At 40.7% G+C, this 24,171-nt stretch overlaps 2 protein-coding genes across 3 annotated transcripts; one reads left to right on the plus strand and one right to left on the minus strand.

The window, feature by feature from the left end:
- MAK16 (MAK16 homolog) lies at positions 1 to 11,982 on the plus strand. Its single transcript, XM_060085841.1, has 10 exons — positions 1 to 68; positions 2,432 to 2,481; positions 2,574 to 2,683; positions 2,785 to 2,849; positions 3,036 to 3,187; positions 3,932 to 3,986; positions 7,507 to 7,581; positions 8,308 to 8,421; positions 9,179 to 9,244; positions 9,406 to 11,982. The coding sequence occupies exons 1-10, from the start codon at positions 54 to 56 to the stop codon at positions 9,598 to 9,600; spliced, it is 897 nt and encodes a 298-aa protein (XP_059941824.1). The 5' UTR covers positions 1 to 53; the 3' UTR covers positions 9,601 to 11,982.
- Positions 10,037 to 24,171, minus strand: TTI2 (TELO2 interacting protein 2). Of its 2 annotated transcripts, none has more exons than XM_060085840.1 (7): positions 23,140 to 24,171; positions 21,653 to 21,839; positions 21,043 to 21,135; positions 13,241 to 13,428; positions 13,022 to 13,165; positions 11,172 to 11,334; positions 10,037 to 10,250 (listed from the first exon to the last, which is right to left on the minus strand). In XM_060085840.1, the coding sequence occupies exons 1-7, from the start codon at positions 23,784 to 23,786 to the stop codon at positions 10,146 to 10,148; spliced, it is 1,527 nt and encodes a 508-aa protein (XP_059941823.1). In that variant the 5' UTR covers positions 23,787 to 24,171; the 3' UTR covers positions 10,037 to 10,145. The 2 variants fall into 2 exon arrangements, with proteins under 2 accessions (XP_059941823.1, XP_059941822.1); XM_060085839.1 differs by having other exon boundaries at positions 21,037 to 21,135.

A 24,171-nucleotide genomic window follows, 5' to 3' on the forward strand; every position in this document is an offset into this window, starting at 1 on the left:
GTTTTGTTGCTTCCCTGCCCTGGCCAGGCTCAGCTCGCTGAACCGCTGACAAGATGCAGTCAGATGATGTGAGTCCTCTTGCGCTGTCACCCGGGTTTTATGAAGTGTGTCCCGCTCGCTTTAGGAGACTCAGAGGCCACCTACTAAGCTGGCCCATTAGCGTCGGGTGGCTCCGGAAGCGAGGCTTCCAGAGCCCTGATTTCCGAGCGTGGGGCTCTCACGTGTCTACCCGGGCCCTTCGGGGTTAAGGGGTCAGGACACCGCCACCTCAACCCCCAGGGTCGGTGTATCCAGTCCTTGGTGCCTAGCAAGGAAGGACTTTGCGTATGGTCCCCTGGGGACTCAGGAGGCGGCGGGGGCGGAGGTGGGGGGCAGCCTGGGGGACGGTACGATGAAGTTTAAACACCAAATTTAAGCATCCTTTTCAACCATGTGCGCGGTACTTTTCAACCTGCTTTTCCTGTGTTAGGTGTTTTTTTTACGTTTGCTCCACTCTCTGCCCGCGTCAAAATTTTGGAAGCATCCTAGATTTATTCGTTTAGTTATTCGTATGAGATATATTCAAGCGCCTACCGTGTGCCAAGAGTAATTACTGGAGATTTGGTTGTTATTAAGCCAGGCAAAAGACCTCTATTTTACTGGAGCTCTGGCGGGGGAGACAGTAAACACGTGAACAAATTAAATACAGTTGAACCGTGTAATACTACTATGAAAGAAACATCGGGTTGATGAAGTAGAGAGTGATGAGAGACCACTTCGGATAGGACTGATTAGGGAAGGTTTCTCTGAATAGAAGGTATCTGAGGCGAGATCTAAAAGATGAGAAGGAACCGCCACTGAGGAGAAACCGCCACAGGGGCTGAGGGAAAAGCAATCAATCTGGGCAGTAAGAACAGTAAAGTACAAAGATCTGGAGGTAAGAGAGAAGGAATGTGGTAAAGGACATTAGTGTGACCGTGTTATAGAAATCAAGGGAAGAAAGGTAGGGAGTGAAGTTGGGTATCTTTGCAGGACAAGATCATGTAGAGTCTTGGAGGAGGTGTTTTAAGGCTTTTTAAAATGAGAAGTGACATCTGATTTACGTTTGTGAAAATGTCTCTAGTTGTGTGAAAGGCTTTCGAAGGAGAGAAAGAATGAAAGCAAGGAGACTAGAGCATGATGAAAGTAGCTTCAACTAAGGTGGGAGTGGTCATGAAAAGACATGGATGAATTAGAGATCTGTTTTATCATTGTAACCAGCAAGACTTGGTTATGGATGAAATGAAGAAGGGAAAAATCAAGGGATTTTTGGATTTGAACAAACCGTTCAGTGGTGGTTTTATTTATGGAGGTGGGGAAGACTAGGGAAGGAACCCAGTATTCTTTTGAGAGGTGTGGAACTGAGAGCTCCATTTGGACCTGTGAATGTGTTTGATGCCTTTTAGACATTCAAGTGGAGATGTCAAGTAAGCAGCTGCATGTATATACAAATCTGGTGCTCTGAAGAGAAGTCTGACCAGGAGATGATAGTTTGGGAGTCATCAACCTGGAGATGATATTTAAAGCCACAAACCAGAATTAGCTCCTACTTCTCCAGTTGCATTTCCTCTTACCTGTTTCCCACCATCCCCTGCCAAACACACATCCTGTAAAATTCCAAAAATGTTGTTCCATTCTTTAACGCTTCTTTGTGTTTTTCCCTTTAACTACTTTAGAGCCTTTCCCAATTCCTCAAGGCAGCTCACTCAAAGGCTCTCATGCTGTTACACACCTCCACTGTGGCATTTAGATTGCTGCTTTGTGATGCTTTGTTTACATCTCTTTTTCTGTAGCTAGAAAGAAAAAACTTTTTAAGGATTGTACCTTCCTTCATTCAGCACGTGCCTGAGTGCCTCCTGTGTGTCAGGACTTTGAAATGTCAGTGTCTTACATAAGTATTAAGTGTACAATAAATGCTGAATGAATATAGAGCATATGAGTTAGTGGAGGATAGCAACAGAGGATCTTCCTTGTCAATGAGATAAAATCATGGTATGTGTGGTACGTATATCCAAAAATCTAGTAGTGTGTGACAACGATGCATAATGAACACATTAAGTAAAAAAAAAAAAAAAAGTCAACTACTATATATATAATCTCATATTGTTTAAAATAGACATGTAGGCATGCTAGTTGGTAGAATATACAAATTGAAATACTACGAAATTGTATCTCTGGGCAGTAAGGTTATGGTTATCGCTAATTTGTATTTACTTTTCCTACAAGAATCTGTTATTTGTGTAAAAACACAAATAAATCAGACTATTTTACAAAGCATTTCTTTGTCCTCTCATTCTTCAAAGACTCGTTTCCTCAGTAAAGCAGGGTGCTGCCCTAGCGCATGGTTCTCTTGGATTAATATGGCACCTGTTAGGTAAGAGCAGTTGAAATGGGTTTCTACTTTGTCTTGCAGGTTATCTGGGATACACTAGGAAACAAGCAATTTTGTTCCTTCAAAATAAGGTGAGCCTAGATTTTCAACTTGGATATAGATTCCGTCAGTTGCCCTCTTGGCATCCCATCTTATACTCTTTGCTCTTTTCCTCTCATTCCAGAACCAAGACTCAGAGTTTTTGCAGAAATGAATACAGCCTGACTGGACTGTGTAATCGGTCGTCCTGTCCCCTGGCAAACAGTCAGTACGCCACTATCAAAGAAGAGAAAGGTAACTCCTCGGTTTTAACTTGCAAGAGAAGTACTCAGCAGCTTTTAAAAGGATATTCTTTAGTCTCTCCGTAAATAATAATGAAACTATTTATCCTGCAGGACAGTGCTACTTGTATATGAAGGTTATAGAGCGAGCAGCTTTCCCTAGGCGTCTCTGGGAACGGGTAAGACTTAGGACATAAAATCATGACGACCACTGATCAAGAGCAGAAAGGCCACATGCTTTTCTCACTTCCTTGACCACATCTACCTTAAATTCTTGGAGCCATCCTTATTAGGCCCCATAAGTGTCGTTAACAGTGAAGACTTAATATTACCCTTGCCCTTCAAGCTTCCTTTCTGTTTAACAGGTCCGGCTGCATAAAAACTATGAGAAAGCACTGGAGCAAATAGATGAAAATCTAATTTACTGGCCCCGTTTCATTCGACACAAATGTAAGCAGAGATTCACCAAGATCACCCAGTACCTAATTCGAATTAGAAAACTTACACTAAAGCGACAGTAAGTATTGATTGTTCATTTATTTGTTTTTAAATTACCTTTCTATGCATCTTATTATGAAGCTGAGATATTGTGAAACCTCTAGTAATGTTTTCTGTTAAGTTCAACTTTGGGTAATTTTTTATGACATGCTAAGCAGAAGTAGCTTTACCACAGATTAAAGTTGTGCCCTTTAATTTTGCAGGATTTTAAAAATAGTAGAGTACAACTTGATTATCAGCTTCAGAAAATTGTCTTTTTAACCCTGAGGGAATCCTAAAATTAGGGAGTTGAAAATGATCTAAAAAATGTGAAATGGAGTGTAAGAACTTTACTCTGGGTTCACTGAAAACTTATTTTTTTAAGTGATATGAAATCCACAGAACTAATTGCATGCCATCTTTAAGGAGTGATAGGCCCCAATTCATTGTGACCTGTAGAGAAAGCTAGAGATGTCAATCTTCTGTAGAAAATTATTTTTTCCTAGCTTGCGGAAGCATTAATCTTTAACACCGTAAACACCCTCAGAAGTTTCAGGATGCCTAAAGAAACAAAAACAGCCACATATATGAACAATGTCAAATATATGTAAAAATGCCTGACTTCTTATAGCGTTAACTATCTAGAAAATTTTATGTAATCTTGCTATATTTAGCTGAGCCCTACAAAATCAATTCCAATCCTTTTTTTCTTCTATCTTTTATTTTAAAGGGACGTGTAGAACATGTACTTGGGTTTTCTGATCATGTGTTTTATTTCCCATAGGAGGAAACTTGTTCCTTTGAGTAAGAAGGTGGAACGGAGGGAAAAAAGAAGAGAGGTAACTTATTCTGATAATCATAGGTTCTGTATTTTCATTGAGGGTAGGGCTGTGTAGTCAGGGTTCATGAGAACGATTCAGTCACTGCTGTCTGTGAACTGTTTGGGCCCTAGATTATGGACAACAGTATTAGTTGCATATGCTATCTGATATTCCATATCTGAAGATTTTGACTTTCAGGGCAGGTTAAAATGTGGGTACTTTGGGGGTATGTGTAACGGAGAACAGAAAAAATACCTTAAATAGAGATCCACAACTCCTTGTCTGAAATTCTTGAGGTCAGATTTAGAATTCTGGTATGTTGCCAATCTTATGTTTTACATATTACCCTCAGCCAGCTTTGAGCATTCTCATTAAACACACTAGTAGTTGTGCAGTGAAATATAACAATGTTTCAGTAGATGAATCCACACTAGATGGAATTTAAAAAATGTTTTTTTAAGGCACCTCATGTCGGTTCAGGTCATATTAGGCATCTAAACTGGGTTTTTGGCGTTCTGAAATTGCTGGTAAGGGATTAATTGGGATAATTTGTTTCTTTGAAGTAAACTTGTCAGCTCTGTTACTGAAGTAGTGAACAGTGATGATAATATTTTGCTATTCATGGAAAATCTAGTCAGGAAATTCCAGCCTTTGTCATAGAGAGCAGTCTGCCAGTCCACCTCATGAGACCTCACTCAGGCTGAGTATTCTTATGCTTTTAAGACCCAGGAATTAGCTTTTCCTGACAAGTTCACATTTTCAGTCATTCTGGCTATTTCCTTTGCTTACCATCCTTCCACCAACAGACATTTACCTCATCATTTGTCATATCCTATCAAGGAATAGCTTTAATAATCTTGATGCTTTTGTTTCCATTAATCACATAGAGTTTTCTGTATCTCAAACCTGTTATATCATTGGTCTCCAAACTTATGTTTTGGTGCCGAAACCCGGGATTGAATCTCCAAACTTTTTTGATCGTTCACCCCATCAATAAAATTTTTGAACATATGCTCCCCAATATATTACTTGTAAATGTTATTATACATGTATATTTGCACTAATAGGTGTATTATAAGTAAAAGTTAGTGATGTAGTGAAGTGAAGGTCTGGTTCTCAGCAGTGTAAATTTGCCTTTAAGGGCTGTTGTAAGTGATAGAGCGCTCAGAGACAGAGAGAAAGGAGGGCAGTTTTGAGTGCCTGCGTTGAGTACTTGCCGTTCATTTTTCATTCTCCACCACCAATCATGCAGACGTTTTTGTTTAAATCTGGCCAGTGAGTTTTCATCCTCCCTGAGTCAAAACAGGCATTCTTGCAAACCTTTCAGAAGAAATTAAAATCTTCTATTTTTACCAAATAAGTTTGAAGTCCTCTGAAATAGATTTGGAAGATTTTTTAATGGGTTAGAAATTTCCGTTTCCAAATTTTTTAAGGGTGTGATTGCACTTTTTATAGAAGACACATGTTTTCAGCAATGTCACATACAGATGTAATCACTTTTTAAAATGTTCTAGTCACAGAACAAGTTTTTTTTGGAAAAACAATTCTTTCAAACTCACTGTTAAGAGTTTGAAAGAACAGAGTGAGTGTATTTATTTTTTAAAACTTCTGCTACAGGGGCTTCCCTGGTGGCGCAGTGGTTAAGAATCTGCCTGCCAATGCAGGGGACACAGGTTCGAACCCTGGTCTGGGAAGATCCCACATGTGGTGGAGGAACTAAGCCCGTGCGCCACAACTACTGAGCCTGTGCTCTAGAGCCTGCGAGCCACAACTACTAAGCCGGTGCGCCTAGAGCCCGTGCTCTGCAACAAGAGAAGCTACTGCAGTGAGAAGCCCGCGCACTGCAATGAACAGTAGCCCCCACTCACCACAACTAGAGAAAGCCCACGTGCAGCAACGAAGACCCAACGCAGCCAAAAAAAAAAATACTTCTGCTACATTACATACTGCTGACAGCCATCTGTCATCTTAGAAAAGGTTGACAAATCTGGAATATTTTTCTTTTTGTGAAAAATGCATGGTTCTTTAAGTTCTACAACTCTTTTTAAAGTACTAAATCATTAAATAACCATCATACATCTTTAAAACTACTCCCTATCTTATTGCAAAGTATTCAATATCATCTATAAATCCACTTAACCAAGCAAATAGCTATAGGCTGCAGTAATCTGAATAAAGGAGTGAGACCACCACTTTCAGAGTCGTTGTGCAGTATTTTCTCCCTTGGCATATCTTGCTCACTGTAATGTGACACACAACTATTTCCTTCATGGACAGAGTCAAGGCAGCTATGTGAGTGTGCATAAAAATGTGTCATAGTTAATATCTTTAAATATATATATACAAAAAGTTATGAATATTTGCTTGCTACATCTCAGTGGATCACCCCTGAGGTGTAAGCACCCGCTTTAGAGAAAAATGTAGATCACGGTAACCTTCTAACTGCTCTGTGTGCTCCCAGTCTCCCTGCATTGTAATTGGTCCTGTGTATTGTTCATCCTAACATAGCTTCAGTGTGTAACACTAACATTCTCTATGATTTTTACTCTCAAATTAATGCACAGTCTTCGGCAAGAAAGGCAGATTGAGGTTAACATTTTTATGTTTTGTTTGTGTAAAGGTTGATACCATGTATCATTTCCTACAAAAGACCACTGAAGAGATTTTTTGATCTACTTTCTATCACATGGAATCTAACACGGTTTTAGAAAACGTAAATGGGTGAAGGTCTCTGTTTCCTTTTCACAGCTTTTATGGAGTCTGCTTCAGGACTTCTAATTTTCTGAGACACTTAAATGTATGTAGACCTACTTGCTTTGTGTATCTGTCAAAGACTTTGTAGAATTTAATTTAGAAATCTATTCGTAAGGGACCTCCCTGGTGGCGCAGTGGTTAAGACTCCGTGCTCCCAACGTAGGGGGCCCAGGTTTGATCCCTGGTCCAGGAATTAGATCCCACACACGTGCCACAACTATGGAGCCCACGAGCTGCTACTGAGACCTGGTGCAACCAAATAAATAAATTTAAAAAAAATAAAAATAAATGATCAAACTATTTTAAAAAGTCTATTCATAAAACCATAGGTATTTATTTATTTATTTATTTATTTTTGGCTGTTTTGGGTCTTCATTTCTGTGTGTGGGCTTTCTCTAGTCATAGCGAGCAGGGGCCACTCTTCATTGCGGTGTGCGGGCCTCTCACTGTCGGGGACTCTCATTGCGGATCACAGGCTCCAGACACGCAGGCTCAGTAGTTGTGGCTCACGGGCCTTGTTGCTCCGCGGCATGTGGGATTTTCCCAGACCAGGGCTCAAACCCGTGTCCCCTGCATTGGCAGGCAGATTCTCAACCACTGCACCACCAGGGAAGCCCCAATTTTTTAAAAGATATATATATCTGGTTGGACAGGCAGAAGTTCCTATTACAGTAAGAGGGAAAAGGGGATTACATCTTTCACATAAAAACTTGATTTCTCCCACTTCTTCAGGCTGAAAAATGAATCTAATGAAGTAAATGGGTTTGCTCTTTTTCTCTTACAGGAAAAGGCATTAATAGCTGCTCAGCTGGACAACGCCATTGAAAAGGAATTGCTGGAGAGACTGAAACAAGATACGGTGAGAAAGCTGGGGACTTTAGGGTACAGATTTTATTTTTTAGGTGGTAATATGCTAGGAAATGTAGGAATAGTGGGAAATGTGTTTTATTTTTAAAGATGCTAGAAAGATCTTCACCTTGATTTTATTATTGGAATAAAATAAATATCATATAGGCCCTGGCTTCCTCATTTTAGTTCCTTGATCAAGCACATAAAATACTTTAGTTACTCTTGATACTTCAGTAGAGAGACCTTTCCTTTTTTGCCATTATTCCCAACTCCCTGTCCCAAACACAACAACTCCAGATCTCTCTATAAAAGCCGTACAGTTTCGATCCTCCTGCCTATTCATCCTAGTCTTTTAAGGTTCTTTAAAATGAATTATTGTCTTGAAAAATTGTCATTTACAGAAACAACATGATAAAATTTACTTTTTCCTTACTATTTCCCCTTTATCAGCAAAATTACATTTGTTCCAATCCATGGGTTTTATAGACTACTAAGTTTTAAGTGATCTGGTATCCATCCTTCATAGAAGGTGCCTGTTTGGTATTAATCACTGATTATTTAAATGTCAAATATGGGTTTTTGAAAGACACTGCTGGCTCTAGGCCTGAAAATAATATAGTAATATTGCTAATTATTCTTGTTTAATCACTGAGGAAAATAATATACTTGTTGGACAGTGGACTTCAAGCATAAGATCCAAATGTGGTTAAAGGTGACCCATGCTTATGTTTTTTAGTATGGCGACATCTACAACTTCCCCATCCATGCCTTCGACAAGGCCCTGGAACAGCAGGAGGCAGACAGTGGCTCTTCAGATGCTGAGGAAAAAGATGATGAAGAAGATAAAGAAGTAAGCTTTATGTTTTTGCTTTGTCAAGCAGTAATCTATGGGATGAGATCCATTTTTATATAATTGAGAGAGAATATCATTTTCATTTCCCTAACCAAAATAGGTATTTGGTTATTTTTTCCTATCATTTTTGATTAATTTGGTTCAGTAGTGGCTGCTTTGTTCTCCAGGTTCAGCCAACAAACTATTTATGCATTGACAATTTGATCTTATTTATTAGCATTCTAAAATTTTTCCTGCAAGATGACAAATGAAGAGTCCTTACTAGCTGAGGGAATGTAACATTAAGGAACCTACTGAAATTTACAAAGGGCTTAATTTTACTGTTAATATAGGGGAAGTATTTAAATGATAGTATTTTTAGGTAAAGGGCAAATTTAACAAGTAGGTTCACAATAGACTCACACAGGTACACAGGTGTAACCTTTCCTAGTAGTAAACTATTTTTTAATATTTGAAATTAATAGTTTTCGTTGAATGTGCAAAGAATTGTTTGTTCTTGTACTGTAAATTGATTTTAACCATTTAAAATGAGGATGTTTTATCTCTAATGATTTAAATCAGGCATGAGAATTGATATCCCTGAAGTGTTTTAAATTCATAAGTATTAAACTTGGAAATAAGTTGATTTTGGTTGCCTAGTAAGTAGACTCTCATTCTGTTTATGTTACTGATGCACTTATCAAAGAATAAAACCAGATGTCTAAGCTGAATTTTCATTATGTATCTTGAACATAACAGTTACATTTTACTTTAGGATATGGGAAAAAGAGAGTTTGTGGAAGATGATGAAGTTGATGAGAGTGACATAAGTGATTTTGAGGTGAGGTTCATGGTTAAAAATCTGTCCTTTGGCTTCAGACAAAAAAGGGGGAGGGGAGTTCTGGTCACACAGAGCAGATAAATTCTCTGGTTTTAGTTCTAAATAGGCAGTTTGGGGAATGAATCTAGTGTCTTTCCTATTTTTTTCCCTCCCCATATTAGGACATGGATAAATTGGATGCCAGCAGTGATGAAGATCAGGATGATAAATCCTCCAGTGAGGAAGAAGAAAAGGCCGTTGACACTAAACATAAAGGCAAAGCACCCTTGAAAGGACCTTTGAGGAGGAAAAAAGCATATGTAGAGATAGAGTATGAGCTGGAGACAGAGCCCGAGGCCAAGGCCAAAACCACGTGATTTCCCTTCAGACGTTTATAAACAGGACTGGGCATTTTGAACTTCTTCCCTTTTTTAATCTTAAGCACATACACACTTCTGGGTTTTGCTCTTTATCTTGTTTTTAACACAATATTTGTGTTTTTAATATTTATGCTACTTCTGTGGGGCAAAAAATCTGGGGGGGGGAGTGGAGAAAAGCCTAAATTGTGAACAGAGTATTTTTATAGCATTGTTACATGTGCTGAAGTAACAGCTTGAGCCCAAGAAACGTAACAGATGAGTTTGTGGGTGTAAATATTTCTAAATTTTAAATGCTACCCATCCGTTTCCTTGGTATCCTCCCCCTGCATTCCTCCCCCTCCCCCCTTTATTTAGAAATGTCCAGACTTCAATTTTTTCATGTTCTCTTTTCCCTACTTCTATGGGAGTAAAAAGGAAAGAAGGAAAAAGAAGATCTAAGTTATAATGTTTAATATAAATATACCTTTTTCCTGAAATAATTCCATTTAAAACAATTGGAACAGAAAGAAAATCTTTTCCTCTTCAGGAAAGTAATACAAGTCTTAAGTTGCATCGTAGGGAGCTCCTTCAGAAACCTGCTGCACTCTTCGGATATAGTTCCCCACCTTACTGTCTTCACAGCTTTGGGGGATTTTAGCCAGGAGACCCTGAAACAGCAAACCAAACGGTGTTTGTTTTTTGTTTGTTTGTTTGTTTGTTTGATATGTGTTCTCCTTTTACCTTGGTTGTTCTTTCTTGGTACCATACTCAAAGAAGGGAAGGACGGATGACACTAGGGCACAGTTCACAGAACAGGTGTAACTTTAGAAACGGAAATGTCCTACTGGAGCACAAAGAAGTAGCTTACTACCAGTCAGGGTGAATCAGATTAAATCTAGGGCTTGAAAAATGCCCAAGATTAAAAAGCCAAGATGAAATAATTTGAATAAACCATGCTACCCCTAAATACTTTTAGGATATTTTTCATGCTGCCTTATAACTTTCAACTGAAGATTTCTAAATGGGGTAAGAAATAAGACAATAATTTATAAATTATGTATACGTGGACACACAGCTATTATATGCTATGGCTTTGAGAAGTTAACTTCTGTGGAATATGAGACCAAAGGAAGAATTCCCACGTGGATAAATAAGCATGTGGAAAACACAGTTGCCTCTGAAAAACTGGAAACATTTCTGGTAACTGAATTGCTTACTCTACCTAAATTATTACTCCTTGGTGGTTTATAGCCCATTATTTCAACCTCTTTTTTTTTCATTCAGACCACTAGAACAGAACTTAAATTTTACAAATTCTTGATCGTGATCCTTTTGCCCATTCTCTGTCCTGGTTCCAGAAACATTCACTGATCCTCTTGCCTTTTGGTCTAAATAGTTCTAAATAGCTTTAAAGGAAGAATAAGGTATTAATCAAACTCCATTGAAGGCTAGAAGGCTCAGAGGTAGAGACTCGAACCCCCCACGTTCATTTACAGACTTGGTCAGGCACGTAAACGTAAATTAGAATCACAGGAATTACCTGAGGATGAAGAAGCCTGTCAGAAACCAAGTCGCAGACTGTCCCTTACCTTCACCTGTCCTTGAGAGCAGCGGTCCAGGAGAATCAGGCAGTCTGTGGCCTCTTCTAACAAGGCGCTCTTAACAGAGTCAGGTGTGAGGCTTGAATCCCTTGCTACATCACATATCAGTTTCAAGAGAGCCTTCAGTAAGACCACAAGTCTACAGGGAACTCTGGAATCAAGAAGAAAAATGATGTTCAGACTCCGAATCAGGATATTAAAACTGAAAGAGACTTCAAAGGCCATCTAGTAGAAAACCCTCATTTCATAAATGAAGGAACTGAAGTCAAAATTTAAGACCACAGAGCTGGAAGCAGAACCAGAGACCAGACTCCAGATTTCTGAACTTTAAGGCCCTTGTTTTTTTCTACAGCACGCTGCCCATATTAACATTCTGGCCTGCCGAGGAATACCTAGTTTCCCTCCAGAAGCATGGTCCTACCGTAAGGAAACAGCCCCTCCTGAAAAGGGAGAACTGGGACCTCCCTTACCAGGAGCCTATACTTTTGACCACAGAACAGGAAATGGCCCATAGTTCTTTAGCTTTGATGCGGTCTTAGGCCAGGAGATTAAAAATACAGTGAGGGAAGTAAGCTTGGCTTTTGAGACTTAACGTGTCAATTTGAGTTTTCTGTCACTATATTTCTGGATCCTAGATTACCACCAGTTAGGCCCAGTCTATTTACTTCTGCTTAGTGTTTCTAAAACTTTTTATGATGATGATTACACAAAATTGTAAATGCACTTAATGCCACTGAATTGTACACTTTAAAATGGTAAATTTTATGTATTTTTTAACCACAATAAAAAAAAAACTAAAAAGCCTTAAGGAAGCTGAAAAATAATTTAACTTGTAGTGTGAAAATATAAATATATTTCTGGGCAGAAATGTGACTGGGAGAAAAGTTTGCATCCCTCATCTTGATCTAAAAAACATTAAGTGTTTTCCTGTAACTTGTGTGCTGCTCAGCCCTCCACCTGTCATCACTCAACACACAATTTGCTGTTTCCCACTCCCCAGGCCCCGCCCCCTCCATAATTGACATTCATTTTCTGACGTCTACGTTTGCTTGCTGACCTCTTCTACTTGGACAGTATTAGTCTGATTCAATTTCATTCATGCATCTATTCCAGTCACTTTAAAAATATCTGTGTACTTAATACCAGGTTCTGAGTAAGTTCTGGAGTTCTTAGTGTACTAAAGTGGTCAGTCTTCCATCCTCCTGAAGCTTCTAGTTCAGTAGAGGAGAAAGACAGTAAGCAAATAAATGCAACCTCGTTACAAATGTGACTGTGGGGTACCTTATGAGGAGATGAGAGAATACGGCTCAGAACAGAGACACCCATGTGTTGCTGAGGCACTGGACTCGCTGAATTAAACATTGTTATTTCATGCAAGAGAGCCTTCTGCAGACCCGACATGTTTGGGTTCCAGCTTGCTGTTCGGGACAGCTACCTCGAGCCAGAGTTGGAATGCTAAGCAAATATATCCCAGATCAGTATTCTGATTACCACAGATGTTCAGTGTTGTGCTATGAGTGCTCCATTCTCAATCAGATTTAAGAAACATTAGGGTGAACAAAGTTAAGTATGTCTACTGTAGCACTGCTAAATGGCCTTTAAAATTCTAATATGCATTATAAATCCAGAGAAATGTACACCTGAAGGAACTGACTATATTATATCTTTTCAATGCCATTTTCACAGTTCAAAATCCAATTGGTATGGAAAAACAGGAGGTATTCAAATATATGGCACGTCCTTAATACTTTGTACTGAATGTACATCTGGGCAAGTTCTGAAGGGAGTATCGGCTGAGTTTTGCCCCTCTTAGCACACCTATCTGCTGGCTGTCATACCTGGGCCAAGTATACTGCATGAGGAGTTTTAGGGCCTCCAATATCTTCAATCTAGCCTCCTCCTCGGGTCCATCATAAACCTCCAGATAACCAATGATGACTCGCTCCAGCCTCTTCAAGTGCCGGACAGTTAAGATCCCCAACCTAAAAATGACAGAGAAAACGTGACCCCAAAGAGTGAAGTTGAGTATGGCCACGCCCAGCTGCCCCGGGACTCACCTCTTCACAAAAGCCGGTAGGTTTCTTGCGTAAGTCCTGCGTAAGAGAAGGCGGTGCTCTGGCTCCATGTGAATCAGGATCAGCTGCAGGACCTCGTCACAGTGTGTGGTGGGTCGGGCTGCATCTCCCTTCCAGTGCAGGGCTTTCTCCAGGATGGGGAATAAATCCAGCAGACACAGGAGCACAGCCTAGGAGGAAGTAATAGGAACTGTAGTAAACTAATTTGTATTCACAACACTCAGATTTTTCTAGCAACTTCCACTAACCTACCATCCTTGGGGTCCATGTCATAGAATTCTAAAACAGTCTAGTAATAAGTTTAATGTATATTACTTGACATTTTCAAACTTTTTATACATTCTTTTATCTCCATCGGACCGTCTCAAGTTAATACCTTCTCCTCAGGATGATTCTTTGCTAATCTATAAAATTGGAAGAATAGCAGAGCTAAGACTTTAATCCAAAACTTAGGAGTCTAAGTCTACTGTCAGTAAATTCCTGAGCCTAAGTGATATTTACAAGTATTTACAATAAAACCACTCCCAAACGAAATCTCAGATGATCCTATTTGTATCCACTTTGACAACCCTATCTGAAATTTCAGTGTCTAGGCACTCCCTTTTAGCTCTCCTGGGATCTTTGTTTTTTCTTTTATGTCTTTTTTCCTTTTTTTTTTTTTTTTTTAAATCACCATCTCAAGAGCCCTAACACCTTTCTGGCTGTTAGCACAGCCTGGGTTCTCAAAACCAAAAATAGTATTTAAAAAGGAAAGGTGACAGACTGAGGTGGGAGGAGGGAGACTAGGCATAAAATAAGAAACAAGGTAATTTCGACCTCTGATTTTATATAACTTGTTTCTTCTGTCTTCAGAATGTTCTCTGCACACCCCCCATGGCTGAAACTCTTTTTTTAACATCTTTACTGCAGTATAATTGCTTTATATTGTTGTGTTAGTTGCTGCTGTATAATAAAGTGAATCAGCTATACGTATAAATATATCCCCATATCCCCTTCCTCTTGCGTCTCCCTCCCATCTTCCCTATCCCACCCCTCTAGGTGGTCACAAAGCACCAAGCTGATCTCCCTGTGCTATGCGCCCGCTTCCCATTAGCTATCTATTTTACATTTGGTAGTGTATATATGTCCATGCCAGTCTCTCACTTCATCCCATCTTACCCTTCCCCCGCCCCGTGTCCTCAAGTCCATTCTATACGTCTGCGTCTTTACTGCTGTCCTGCCCCTAGGTTCTTCAGAACCTTTTTCTTTTTTTTTAAGATTCCATATATATGTGTTAGCATATGGTATTTCTTTCACTCTGTATGATTTACTTCACTCTGTATGACTTACTTCACTCTGTATGACAGACTCTGGGTCCATCCACCTCACTACAAAAAACTCAATCTCGTTTCTTTTTATGGCTGAGTAATATTCCATTGTATATATGTGCCACATCTTCTTTATCCATTCATCCTATGATGGACACTTAGGTTGCTTCCATGTCCTGGCTATTGTAAATAGAGCTGCAATTAAATTGTGGTACATGACTCTTTTTGAATTATGGTTTTCTCAGGGTATATGCCCAGTAGTGGGATTGCTGGGTCATATGGTAGTTCTATTATTAGTTTATTAAGGAACCTCCACACTGTTCTCCATAGTGGCTGTATCAATTTACATTCCCACCAACAGTGCAAGAGGGTTCCCTTTTCTCCACACCCTCTCCAGCATTTATTGTTTGTAGATTTTTTGATAATGGCCATTCTGACTGGTGTGAGGTGATAGCTCATTGTAGTTTTGATTTGCATTTCTCTAATGATTAGTGATGTTGAGTACCCTTTCATGTGTTTGTTGGCAATCTGTATATCTTCTTTGGAGAAATGTCTATTTAGGTCTTCTGCCCATTTTGGATTGGGTTGTTTGTTTTTTGCATATTGAGCTGCATGAGCTGCTTGTATATTTTAGAGATAAATTCTTTGTCAGTTGCTTCATTTGCAAATATTTTTTCCCATCCTGAGGGTTGTCTTTTCATCTTCTTTATGGTTTCCTTTGCTCTGCAAAAGCTTTTAAGTTTCATTAGGTCCCATTTGTTTGTTTTTGTTTTTATTTCTATTTCACTAGGAGGTGGGTCAAAAAGGATATTGCTGTGATTTATGTCATATACAGTGTTCTGCCTACGGTTTCCTCTAAGAGTTTTATAGTGTCTGGCCTTACCTTTAGGTGTTTAATCCATTTTGAGTTTATTTTTGTGTATGGTGTTTGGAAGTGTTCTAATTTATTCATTTACATGTAGCTATCCAGTTTTCCCAGCACCACTTACTGAAGAGGCTGTCTTTTCTCCATTGTATATTCTTGCTTTCTTTATCAAACATAAGGTGACCATATGTGTGTGGGTTTATCTCTGGGCTTTCTATCCTGTTCCATCGATCTATATTTCTGTTTTTGTGCCAGTACCATACTGTCTTGATTACTGCAGCTTTGTAGTATAGTCTGAAGTCTGGGAGCCTGATTCCTCCAGCTCCGTTTTTCTTTCTCAAGATTGCTTTGGCTATTCGGGGGCTTTTGTATTTCCATACAAATTGTGAAAATTTTTGTTCTGTGAAAAATGCCATTGGTAGTTTAATACAGATTGCATTGACTCTGTAGATTGCTTTGGGTAGTATAGTCATTTTCACAATGTTGATTCTTCCAATTCAAGAACATGATATATCTCTCCATCTGTTTGTACCATCTTTAATTTCTTTCATCAGTGTCTTATAGTTTTCTGCATACATGTCTTTTGTCTCCTTAGGTAGGTTTATTCCTAGGTATTTTATTCTTTTCGTTGCAATGGTAAATGGGGTGTTTCCTTAATTTTTCTTTCAAATTTTTCATCATTAGTGTTTTCTTAAATTTCTTAAATTTTCTTAAATTTACCAAGGCTTGATTTGTGACCCAAAATATGATCTATCCTGGAGAATGTTCCATGAGCACCTGAGAAGACAATGTATTCTGTTGTTTTTGGATGGAATGTCCTATAAATATCAATTAAATCAATCTTGCTTAATGTATCATTTAAAGCTTGTGTTTCCTTATTTATTTTCATTTTGGATGATCTGTCCATTGGTGAAAGTGAGGTGTTAAAGTCCCCTACTATTATTGTGTTACTGTCGATTTCCCCTTTTATGGCTATTAGCATTTGCCTTATGTATCGAGGCCCTCCTATGTTGGGTGCATAAATATTTACAATTGTTATATCTTCTTCTTGGGTTGATCCCTTGATCACTATGTAGTGTCCTTCTTTGTCTCTTGTAATAATCTTTATTTTAAAGTCTATTTTGTCTGATATGAGAATTGCTACTCCAGCTTTCTTTTGATTTCCATTTGCATGGAATATCTTTTTCCATCCCCTCACTTTCAGTCTGTATGTGTCCCTAGGTCTGAAGTGGGTCTCTTGTAGACAGCATATATATGGGTCTTGTTTTTGTATCCATTCAGCCAGTCTATGTCTTTTGGTTGGAGCATTTAATCCATATACATTTAAGGTAGTTATCAATATGTATGTTCCTTTTACCATTTTCTTAATTGTTTTGGGTTTGTTATTGTAGGTCTTTTCCTTCTCTTGTGTTTCCTGTCTAGAGAAGTTTCTTTAGCATTTGTTGTAAACCTGGTTTGGTGGTGCTGAATTCTCTTAGCTTTTGCTTGTCTGTAAAAGTTTTAATTTCTCCATTGAATCTGAATGAGATCCTTGCTGGGTAGAGTAATCTTGGTTATAGGTTTTTCCCTTTCATCAGTTTAAATATGTCCTGCCAGTCCCTTCTGGCTTGCAGTTTCTGCTGAAAGATCAGCTGTTAACCTTATGGGGATTCCCTTTTATGTTACTTGTTGTTTTTCCCTTGCTGCTTTTAATATTTTTTCTTTGTATTTAATTTTTGATAGTTTGATTAATATGTGTCTTGGCATGTTTCTCCTTGGATTTATCCTGTATGGGACTCTCTGCACTTCCTGGACTTGACTATTTCCTTTCCCATATTAGGGAAGTTTTCAACTATAATCTCTTCAAATATTTTCTCAGTCCTTTTTTTTCCTCTTCTTCTGGGACCCCTATAATTCGAACATTGGTGCGTTTAATATTGTCCCAGAGGCCTCTGAGACTGTCCTCAATTCTTTTCATTCTGTTTTTTTTATTCTGCTCTGCGGTAGTTATTTCCACTATTTTATTTTCCAGGTCACTTATCCTTTCTTCTGCCTCAGTTATTCTGCTATTGATTCCTTCTAGAGAATTTTTCATTTCATTTATTGTGTTGTTCATCATTGTTTGTTTGCTCTTCAGTTCTTCTAGTTCCTTGTTAAATGTTTCTTGTATTTTCTCCATTCTATTTCCAAGATTTTGGATCATCTTTACTCTGAATTCTTTTCAGGTAGACCGCCTATTTCCTCTTCATTTGTTTGATCTGGTGGGTTTTTACCTTGCTCCTTCATCTGCTATGTATTTCTCTGTCTTCTCATTTTGCTTAACTTACCATGTTTGGCATCTCCTTTTCGCAGACTGCAGGTTCATAGTTCCCGTTGTTTTTGGTGTCTGCCCCCAGTGGCTAAGGTTGGTTCAGTGGGTTGTGTAGGCTTTCTGGTGGAGGGGACTGGTGCCTGTGTTCTGCTGGATGAGACTGGATCTTGTCTTTCTGGTGGGCAGGACCGCATCCGGTGGTGTGTTTTGGGGTGTCTGTGAACTTAGTATGATTTTAGGCAGCCTCTCTGCTAATGGGTGCGGCTGTGTTCCTGTCTTCCTAGTTGTTTGGCATGGGATGTCCAGCACTGTAGCTTGCTGGTTGTTGAGTGGAGCTTGGTCTTAGCATTGAGATGGAGATCTCTGGGAGAGCTCTCCCTGATTGATATTACATGGGGCCAGGACGTCTCTGGTGGTCCAATGTCCTAAACTCAGCTCTCCCACCTCAGAGGCACACCCAGCCGGAGCACCAAGACCCTGTCAGCCACATGGCTCAGAAGAAAAGGGAGAGAAAAAATAAAGAAGGAAAAATAAAATAAAATAAAGTTATTAAAATAAAAAAAATTTTTTAATTGTTAAAAGTAAAAGAAAGAAAGAAGAGAGCAACCAAACCAAAAAACAAATCCATCAATGATAATAAGCATTAAAAACTATACAAAAGGGCTTCCCTGGTGGCGCAGTGTTTGAGAGTCCACCTGCCGATGCAGGGGACACGGGTTTGTGCCCCAGTCTGGGAAGATCCCACATGCCGCAGAGCAGCTGGGCCCGTGCGCCATGGCCACTGAGCCTGCGCGTCCGGAGCCTGTGCTCCGCAACAGGAGAGGCCACAACAGTGAGAGGCCCACGTACAGCAAAAAAAAAAAAAAAAAAACTATACCAAAAAAAAAAAAAAAAAGAAAAAACAGACAGACAGAACCCTAGGATAAATAGTAAAAGCAAAGTTATACAGACAAAACCACACAGAGAAGCATACACATACACACTCAGAAAAAGAGAAAAAGGAAAAAAGTATACATATATGTATATATTTTTAAAAAAAGGAAGAGAGTAACCAAATCAATAAACAAATCTACCAATGATAATAAACTCTAAATACTAAACTAAGATAAACATAAAACCAGAGACAAATTAGATGCAGAAAGCAAACCCCAAGTCTCCAGTTGCTCCCAAAGTCCACCACTTCAATTTTGGGATGATTTGTTGTCTATTCAGTTATTCCACAGATGCAGGGTACTTTGAGTTGATTGTGGAGATTTAATCCGCTGCTCCTGAGGCTGCTGGGAGAGATTTCCCTTTCTCTTCTTTGTTCGCACAGCTCCCGGGGTTCAGGTTTGGATTTGGCCCCGCCTCTGCGTGTAGGTCGCCTGAGGGCGTCTGTTCTTTGCTCAGACAGGACGGGGTTAAAGGAACAGCTGATTCGGGGGCTCTGGCTCACTCAGGCCAGGGGGAGGGAGGGGTACGGATGCAGGGCGAACCTGCGGCAGCAGAGGCCGGCATGATGTTGCAACAGCCTGGGGCGCGCTGTGTGCTCTCCCAGGGAAGTTGTCCCTGGATCACGGGACCCTGGCAGTGGCAGGCTGCACAGGCTCCTGGGAGGGGAGGTGTGGATAGTGACCTGTGCTTGCACACTGGCTTCTTGGTGGCTGCAGCAGCAGCGTTAGCATCTCATGCCGTGTCTGGGGTCCGCACTGATAGCTGCGGCTCGCACCCGTCCCTGGAGCTCGTTTAGGCAGTGCTCTGAATCCCTTCTCCTCGCGCACCCCGAACCAATGGTCTCTTGCCTCTTAGGCAGGTCCAGACTTTTTCCCGGACTCCCTCCCAGCTAGCTGTGGCACACTAGCCCCTTCAGGCTGTGTTCATGCAGCCAACCCCAGTCCTCTCCCCGGGATCTGACCGAAGCCCAAGCCTCAGCTCCCTGCCCCCGCCCGCCCTGGCGGGTGAGCAGACAAGCCTCTCAGGCTGGTGAGTGCTGGTCAGCACCGATCCTCTGTTCAGGAATCTCTCCGCTTTGCCCTCCACACCCCTGTTGCTGCGCTCTCCTCCATGGCTCCGAAGCTTCCCCCCTCCACCACCCGCAGTCTCCGCCCACGAAGGGGCTTCCTAGTGTGTGGAAACCTTTCCGCCTTCACAGCTCCCTCCCACTGGTGCAGGTCCCATCCCTATTCTTTTGTCTCTTGTTCTTCTTTTTTCTTTTGCCCTACCAAGGTACGTGGGGAGCTTCTTGCCTTTTGGGAGGTCTGAGGTCTTCTGCCAGTGTTCAGTAGGTGTTCTGTAGGAGTTGTTCCACATGTAGATGTATTTCTGATGTATTTGTGGGGAGGAAAGTGACCTCCACGTCTTACTCTTCCGCCAGCTTGAAGGTCTCGTCACAGCAGATGCTGTGCACCACAGCCTGCCCAGGACCCTATCGTTTACGTCTGTCCTGGTGTGATTCCAAACACCATGCCTGAAACTCTTATTCATCCTTTATAAGCAAATACCACCTCCTTACCCGATCCTCTTAAAACAACCCCAATACCACCAAACCTCGTTAGCTACCTACTGTTCAATACCCACTGCACTTCACAGAAAACTTTTAATAGATTTATTACTCTGTACTGTATTTACATATACAGTATATATATTTGCATAAATGTCTCTCCAAAGGATTTCTTAAAGTCAGAAACCCTGTCCGACTCATTCATTCTTGAAACCTACAATGGTTACTGGCACACAGTAGGTACTCAATGTCTACTGGATGAAAGAATAAATGACACAAAAAACCCAACATAAAAGGAGTTCCCAGAGTGTGTGTTGATGTAAAAGCATCCCAGAAGGAAGGACACCTAAATTAATAAAAATGGAACTTTTCTGGGAGTTCCCGGACATCCCAGTGGTTAGGGACTCGGTGCTTCCACCGCAGGGGGCTCGGGTTCAATCCCTGGTTACGGAACTAATATCCTGAAAGCTGTGTGTCCAAAAAGAGAAAAAAAAGAACCCATCTCTCTTTTGCTCATAAATAGGTGAGACTAAAAAAAATTGTTTAATTAAAAATAGAACTTTTTCAGACATAAAGCTGCCCCCAAGTGATATATAATTGACCCAGATGAAGACAAAACACTGGCTTTTCTGTGGAGACTCAAGAATGTGGACGCCTCTTGGTATTGAGACATTTTCACTAGTCATTTGCTACCCCCGTATTTTCAACTTGTCAATGGCTCTCAGTTATCACCTTTACCTTCCAAGAAGAGAAAAATGTGTACCAACTATTCTTATTCACATAGTGCCATCTACTCAAATTTGAGAGCTCAGACTCAGAGTTATGAACAAATCTTACCATTACCTGAATGAGGTGGTGCTCCCGTGTGTACAGGTGGTTGAAGAGGGCATGGTATAGGACTTGGGCCCTGTTGTACTGTAGCAAATCAGCAGCTGGCTGCAATCAAACAAATTACCCAATTAAAAGCTTCCCAAGGTTGGCAAAATGTTGATAATTTTTGAGATTGAACATGGTACACGGGATTCATTATACCACTCTCTCTACTTCTGTGTATATTTTAAAAGCTCCATAATACACAGTTTAAAAAAAAAAAAAGCAGTTTCCTTGACTAATAGCTTGCACATTTGGGTATAATCCCTTTCAGCTTCTGAATTTTTTGTTCCTTGAAAGTCAGTTGTTAATGACTCAAAGTCTGGTTCTTCAGTCTGACGATGGTCTATGTTTCTTATATACGTCACCTATGAGATACAACCTACTAGGTTGGCAGAGGAAAATACAGAGAGAAAAATATAAATTAGTGAATTGAGAGTCACATGACAGCATTAAAAGAAAGCCTGTTAATAAAAGATATAAACATAGGCAGCAGCAGAGCAGTGATGTCATGAACGAGGCATGGCCATGATGACTCAGCCTGCGCCATTGGTACAGATGACAGAGAATGGAGGCCACTTACCACGTTTAGCACAATGTGATGGAGGCAGTGGACACCCAGGATTTTGTTCTCCGTTTGATAGTCATCTGAGATGAGCAATGATGGGGGAAGTACCCTTTCCAGATGTTGGCTCAGCCAGGGTCGAGTGACCTTTTGCAGAGTCCATGAGAAAACATGTTTGGTGGCTGGGTTATTCTTCCAGGAGTCCCTAAATGGAAATATGAAACCACATTAATTAAGTGACATGGTGTCCAGTTCAAGCTAAATATATTTTCTTATACTTGAAAAAAAAATACATCCCACATAAGATAACTCTTGATGTTAACAACATACATTTTTAAGATTTAGATCAAAATAACTTACAGAACTTACACTAAATACATTTATCACCCAGGGCTCTGGGTCTAAAGAATATCCGATGAAAAGTAGCCAGTTATAACCACAGCTATGTAAAGAATTTGTGGTGATGGTGGTGGTTACAGTGAGAAAGTGTTGAGAAGGGAGAGAGGAGGAAAGGAAATGTCTTCAGTATCACTATTATTATTATTATTACCACATGGGAGCAAATGAATCAATATTCAAACAGCAACTTATAGCTTATAAAGTGAGTTTACACACATTACTCAACCAATCTTCAAATACGGTGTAACAGGTAATGTTATCTTTATATTGCAAATAATGAAACTGGTCCTATTCAGAAGCAATAAAAAGAAGCACCAGACATTCTCAAAACTAAGCCTTTTAGGGCTTCCCTGGTGGTGCAGTGGTTGAGAGTCCGCCTGCCGATGCAGGGGACACGGGTTCGTGCCCCGGTCCGGGAGGATCCCACATGCCGTGGAGTGGCTGGGTCCGTGAGCCATGGCCATTGAGCCTGTGCGTCCGGAGCCTGTGCTCCGCAATGGGAGAGGCCGCGACAGTGAGAAGCCCGCGTACCGCAAAAAAAAAAAAAAAAAAACTAAGCCTTTTACCTCCACGTTCCTGGTAAAAAGACAGTTATGTACTCACTTTTTTCTCATCGCTCCAGGGTCACAAACACAAATGTACAAAGTAGCAAGTGGAATCTCACAGAAAATACTTTAGCTAACAGCAATCTAAAGGACTTTTATTTTTTCATCCCAAACATGCTTCCATATCTAATAACTAGCGATGAGCTTCAAGATCCCTAAGTTTAAATTCAAATCGTAAGTTTAAATCTTCTCGAAGTTTAAATCTTCTCCGAATCCCCAACCCCACCTAACTGAAGAAAGTTAAGTCTAAATAAATGGGACAGAACTTCCAATTTCAGGGCAGTTGTCAGGACTGGAGAAAGCACTAGAAAATCAAGTCAGAAAACCTGGGTTCTAATGTAGAACTTGCCACTACCGAGTTAATGTCATCACAATCACAACCGTTCTGGGCTTACAACACCTTTTTGTCGCTGATGCAGAAACAAGACTCCTTTGAGCTCTAACCTTCTAAAACATTAGTCTGAAGCTTAAGTCGGTGGCCCTTACGGCAGAAGTACTCACTTATTCAAATCGGGTTTGAGAAGCCCCATGACCGCAGTAAATCTCCCTTTCTCATCTTCATTTTCTCCGTGGAGGAATCCAGCCACAGAACCACACTCAGTAACCTGAAGCAGTAAGGCAAGCACCTGTCCAGCGATGCCCTGAGATTTGGGGCTGGTCCATGGTTGCTCCAAGTTGTGTGTGACAGCAAAAATATAGATGGGTCCTGTCAAGTGACGGAGGCCTGCCTTCCATGCAGGGCAAACCAAGGAATTCTTAGCGGTCTCAACTTTCCTCAACAGCTTAAGGAAGAGTAACCCAACTGCTGCCGCTTTCTCGGCCACTTCGGAGTGACGATCACCTCCCCCTTCCGGCCCCTCGGGAGGAGCTGCATACTCCCCCAGGGCTTTTGCCACCTGCCCCAGCATCTCGGGCATTCCACGGAGCGAGGTGTCACTCCCCTCAAATAACTGATCACATTCTTTGGTTTCTAGTACAGCACTGAGGTCCCGAAGAGCTGCATTTCTGGCCTTGTCCCGTCGGGATTCCTGGCCGGCAAACTGGTGCAAGATCTGGGAGAAGGCCTGTCCGAGGGCGGAGGAAGGCCACCGTCCAGGAAAGGAAGAGCCCTCCTGGGGTGGGGATTCCCGAGAGCCGTCAGGCTCCATGCCTCAGACCGAAGACGAGGATGGAGGCGGGCGGGGATCCGCTAAAGAGGGAAGGAAAGATAACTCCGGGGCTGGGATTCTCTCAAAGGACAGAACTAAAATCAAATAAAACGGCGAGACGTCTTGGAGGACCGATGGAGAGTCTAGCCCGCAGAAGAGTAAAGGTATAAAGGAAAAGATGCGCGAAAGGGGGTTCTCTGGGAGTAACAGAATCTCAGATTCCCAACAGTGGAAGGGAGAAATTACTCTTGCCTCTCTGAAGACTCAAAAAAAGAGAAAAAAAGAAAACAAAAAACAAAAAATCCTAAAGAGCCTGAGAAATAAATCTCTAAGGCGTGACACTAACACTGCCGCCGTTACCTTCAGCCCTTCCGGCACGCCTGCG

Source organism: Mesoplodon densirostris, chromosome 20 (genome assembly GCF_025265405.1).
Source record: "Mesoplodon densirostris isolate mMesDen1 chromosome 20, mMesDen1 primary haplotype, whole genome shotgun sequence".
In the NCBI taxonomy this organism is placed as follows: Eukaryota; Metazoa; Chordata; class Mammalia; order Artiodactyla; family Ziphiidae; genus Mesoplodon; species Mesoplodon densirostris.

Bases quoted from the DNA above. Each gene is read 5' to 3' on its own strand.
- MAK16 (XM_060085841.1), top strand. The intron at 2,482-2,573 runs GTGAGCCTAGAT...CTCTCATTCCAG, and splicing joins TTTTGTTCCTTCAAAATAAG to AACCAAGACTCAGAGTTTTT. The intron at 8,422-9,178 runs GTAAGCTTTATG...ATTTTACTTTAG, and splicing joins ATGATGAAGAAGATAAAGAA to GATATGGGAAAAAGAGAGTT.
- TTI2 (XM_060085839.1), bottom strand. From the start codon at position 23,786: ATGGAGCCTGACGGCTCTCGGGAATCCCCACCCCAGGAGGGCTCTTCC. The intron at 21,840-23,139 runs GTGAGTACTTCT...ATTTCCATTTAG, and splicing joins CTCAAACCCGATTTGAATAA to GGACTCCTGGAAGAATAACC. The intron at 13,166-13,240 runs GTGAGTCCCGGG...TGTCATTTTTAG, and splicing joins CTACCGGCTTTTGTGAAGAG to GTTGGGGATCTTAACTGTCC.